This window comes from Meriones unguiculatus (genome assembly GCF_030254825.1).
Source record: "Meriones unguiculatus strain TT.TT164.6M chromosome 13 unlocalized genomic scaffold, Bangor_MerUng_6.1 Chr13_unordered_Scaffold_28, whole genome shotgun sequence".
Classification (NCBI taxonomy): Eukaryota; Metazoa; Chordata; class Mammalia; order Rodentia; family Muridae; genus Meriones; species Meriones unguiculatus.
In genome coordinates, this window is record NW_026843644.1 from 16,276,529 (window position 1) to 16,280,241 (window position 3,713).

At 51.9% G+C, this 3,713-nt stretch overlaps 1 protein-coding gene across 1 annotated transcript; it reads left to right on the forward strand.

The window, feature by feature from the left end:
- The first annotated feature begins 930 nt into the window (after positions 1 to 930).
- LOC132650613 (NEDD4-binding protein 1-like) lies at positions 931 to 2,469 on the forward strand. Its single transcript, XM_060375960.1, is given in 1 exon segment — positions 931 to 2,469. A coding segment is annotated over 1 exon segment (1,539 nt).
- The last annotated feature ends 1,244 nt before the right edge of the window (positions 2,470 to 3,713 follow it).

Consider the following 3,713-nt stretch of genomic DNA (forward strand, 5'->3'; position numbering starts at 1 on the left):
CAAATCAGATAGGGGCAGGACTAGATGTACTGCTCACCTAAAATGATCTAATCATTGTAAACTTCGAACACCCTACAGCATCATCATCCAATAAATAGCATATGGAACTTGAGTCCAACTTGGCAAAAAGCAAAAGGAATTAGTCTGGTTTGTTTGTTTGTTTTTGTGGTTTTTATTGTTTTTGGTCTGTTTGTTTGCTGGAGGAGGGAGGCAGTTGTAAAGGAATTTCAATCATGCTACCTGGCTGCTCTAGCAAGGGGTTACACCAAGAGATCTTCATGGGCTGCCTGCTGGGATTGACACACCTGAAAATCCCCCTGTCTGAAAGGCTGACACACCCTTAGGACACACCTTAATCCCAAACAATGTAAGGAACTCTAGTTTGGAAAGAGAGAGGGCCTTGATTGGAAGTGCGGTCTAGTGGAGGGGCAGACAAAGAGCCAATCAGAGAAGGACTCCTCAGCAAGCATCAGAGATAGGATCCGCCCACCAGGAAAGGGAGGCTTCTTAAAGAGAGTGCAGCACTCTATAGCAGCTCAGTTGAGTTCTCACTGTGCAGTGAGGTGGAGCTCCACCCCTTTCCCTCCAGCAACCCACCACCCATTGTTGATTTTCTGAGTGCGGTTCTGTGCTGGTGAAGAGAGGCACATGAATCCCGAGAGTCAGAAGGGACCAGAAGTGTTTGCAGTGGAACCCAACATGATCGGGAAGGAGAGAACCCACCAAGATTGCAGGAGGCAGAGGACATCTGACAGAAAGGTCTCAGAGGAGAGCAGACGTCTGAGGGAGAGCCTCGGAGGAGGAGAAATTCCCTGGGATCCTCTGCAGAGGATGCATCTGTTTCACCCGGCTCCTGCTGGAGAACACATAGGAGGCTCCATTTTGGAGAGGGGGGAAACTGAAGGCCTAGAGGGGTTCCTCGGGAAAGCCATGGCGGCAGTTCTTTGGGCCTTGATCACCATCATGATCACCAGCCTGCTTGTACTTGTACTTGCAGCCGTCCTTCTCTACTTTCTCTCCAAGAAGCTTGGACCAATATGTGCCCAACAAGAATGCACCTCAACAGCCTTTGGAAAAGCAGAACTACTGCAAGAAGTGGTAGTCGTGCAACAAGCGAAATTAGCTGTGATGTTACTGAGGCTGCAGAGACACGAGAAAGGGGAAGTGAGAGAACCGAGGGCCCTCAAAGAAGAAACTAGTTTACGTGATGGGTCAGGGGGCCGGGATGGACAGCCCGTGGAACCTCAGTCGCCGCTGGCTCTGAAGGAAACCAAACAGGGGCAGCGACCCCCACCACCTTTCCCATTGGCCCAGGGAGGAACGCCTGACAAGGGTTTTCAACAACCCGCGGGACCTGTGCTTGCAGAATCTAAGGAGCCTCCCCGTGGAAAGCATTTCCGCTCAGGGGGCTTGCCTGAGCCTAAGCCGAGGTGCCCCCCAATTTCTGAGCCACTCCTGCAGCAGCCCCTGCTCTTTCCTTCAGGGACAGGATCCGCAGCATTGGGTGGATCCTCTGAGGACCCCACTGCCTCGTTCACAGGGGTTCAGAGATTTCAAGAGGCCCTCAAGACCCCATACAGTCTGGCCTTGAGAAATGAGCCCGGCAGAGCAGATCTGAAGCATGTGGTGATAGACGGGAGTAACATGGCCATGGCCCACGGCCTGAAATAGTTCTTCAGTTGCTGCGGAATAGCCCTTGCCGTGGAGTATTTCTGGAAGCTTGGCAACAGAAATATCACCGTGTTTGTCCCGCAGTGGAGAAGGAGAAGGGATACTCACGTCACGGAACAGCACCTGTTGGGCCAGCTCCAGGAGCTCGGCATAGTGGCTCTGACTCCTGCCCGGATGGTCTCCCAAGAAAGAATCTCTTCTCATGACGACAGTTTCCTACTGCACCTGGCAGACAAGACCGGGGGGATCATCGTGACCAATGATAACCTGAGAGAGTTTGTGACTGAATCGGCGTCCTGGAGAGAAATCGTTGCCAGGAGACTACTTCAGTACACCTTCGTGGGAGACATATTTATGGTTCCCGATGACCCTCTGGGAAGACAAGGACCTCGGCTGGAAGAATTTCTTCAAAAGGACCTCTTTCCTCCAGACAAGCAGCTGGTTGATGACAGCGGCCCACCAGGCATAAGCTCTTTGGACTCTGTCCTCTGGAACCCTAGCCCCAGCCCCAGCCCCAGCCACTGGCCACCACCCCAGAAACACGGAGCCTCTCCAAGCCCTGGGCTTCCTCAGCAACAGCTCTTCACTGTCCCGGTCACACTGCCCAGGATGCAGCAGAAACTGGCCAGGCCCGCACAGAGATCTTGGGCAGAGACCAGCGAGTTGAGGGAGGTGCTGATGAGCATCTTCCCGGACTCTGAGCAGAAACGGAAGATTGACCAGATTCTACTAGCTCATCCATCCACGATGGACCTGAAAGCTCTCTCTGGCCTCGTGTTGGATGCAAAGCTGGGCTGAGACTGCACTCACGGTGTGGTGGGGAGGGGAAAGGGGAGGGCACTAGGATCTGCCATCTGTTGGTAGTTCCTTCCCTGAGGGAACATTGCTGTATGGTATGGGAGAAAGGAGTGACAGATATTTGGTGTACACAAAACGGAGATTCTAAATAAACAGAAACAGGGAGCAGGAACTCCCACAAATACAGACCATTGTGTTTTGTTTTGTTTTGTTTTGTTTTGTTTTTAAGTTGAAATTTCCTGATTGGCAACCAGGAAGACAACTGCTGTTTAAAGTCCATGGATTGTAGGAGAACGTGATGATGAGTGTGAGCTTCCATTCTTCAATGGGATTTTCAAAAGAGTGGGATGGGTTTCAGGTAATGGGACACTCAGAGAAGCAGCTTTTGCCTATATTTCCACAGGTGAGCAGAGCCTAAGGGTTCCATCAAATTGCAAAGGAGCCCATCCCCAGTGAGAGAGGATTCCCCATGAAAGCCTCTACTCAAGGAAGGAAAGGAGGCAGATAGAGGGCAACCCGGAGCCATGGTCCCACCCGGAAAGTTGATACCACCCACAGCCCCTGCACAAACACACACACAATACCAACACCAACACCAGCTCCACAACCGCCATGCCCTGGTGCAGGAAGAGCTCATCGACCTGACTGAAAGAGGACAGTGAGTTCCTGAAACAGACAGACGGGAAGACCTAGATCCTGAAATGGACATTTGCTGAGGTTACAGATGTTCGAGGGGAAAGTGGCATGAAGGCATGAATCTTCAGGTGGATTTTTCCACTGTTTAGTTTAGGGGAGTGGGTGATAGTCTGTGGTGGAAGTCTGAAACCCAGCACAATGTTTCCATTCGGCTGAAAGATGCCAGGAATGAGAGAGATTGAATCAGAGGGTCCTTAGGACAGCCTGGTGAAGGGGGTCGGGGGAGGGTTTGCTCCTTCTGTGTCCTCAGTTGAGTACAAGGTCAGCTGGGTGCTCTCCATGTCTCTCTGAGCTAGTGGGATTTCCCCTGAGCAGGTGGCTCTTGAGTCTTCCTTGCTAAAAAGCAAAACGGATTGGTGGAGGGAGGCCGTTTTAGAGGAATTTCAGTCCTGCAACCTGGCAATGGGGGGGGGTCACACCTAGAGATCTTCATGGTCTGCCTGCTGGGGCTGGAACGCAGACACCCCTGAAAAGCCCCCTGGCTGAAATGCTGACACACCCTTAGGACTCAACCTTAATCCCAAGCAATGTAGGGAAGTCTTGTTTGG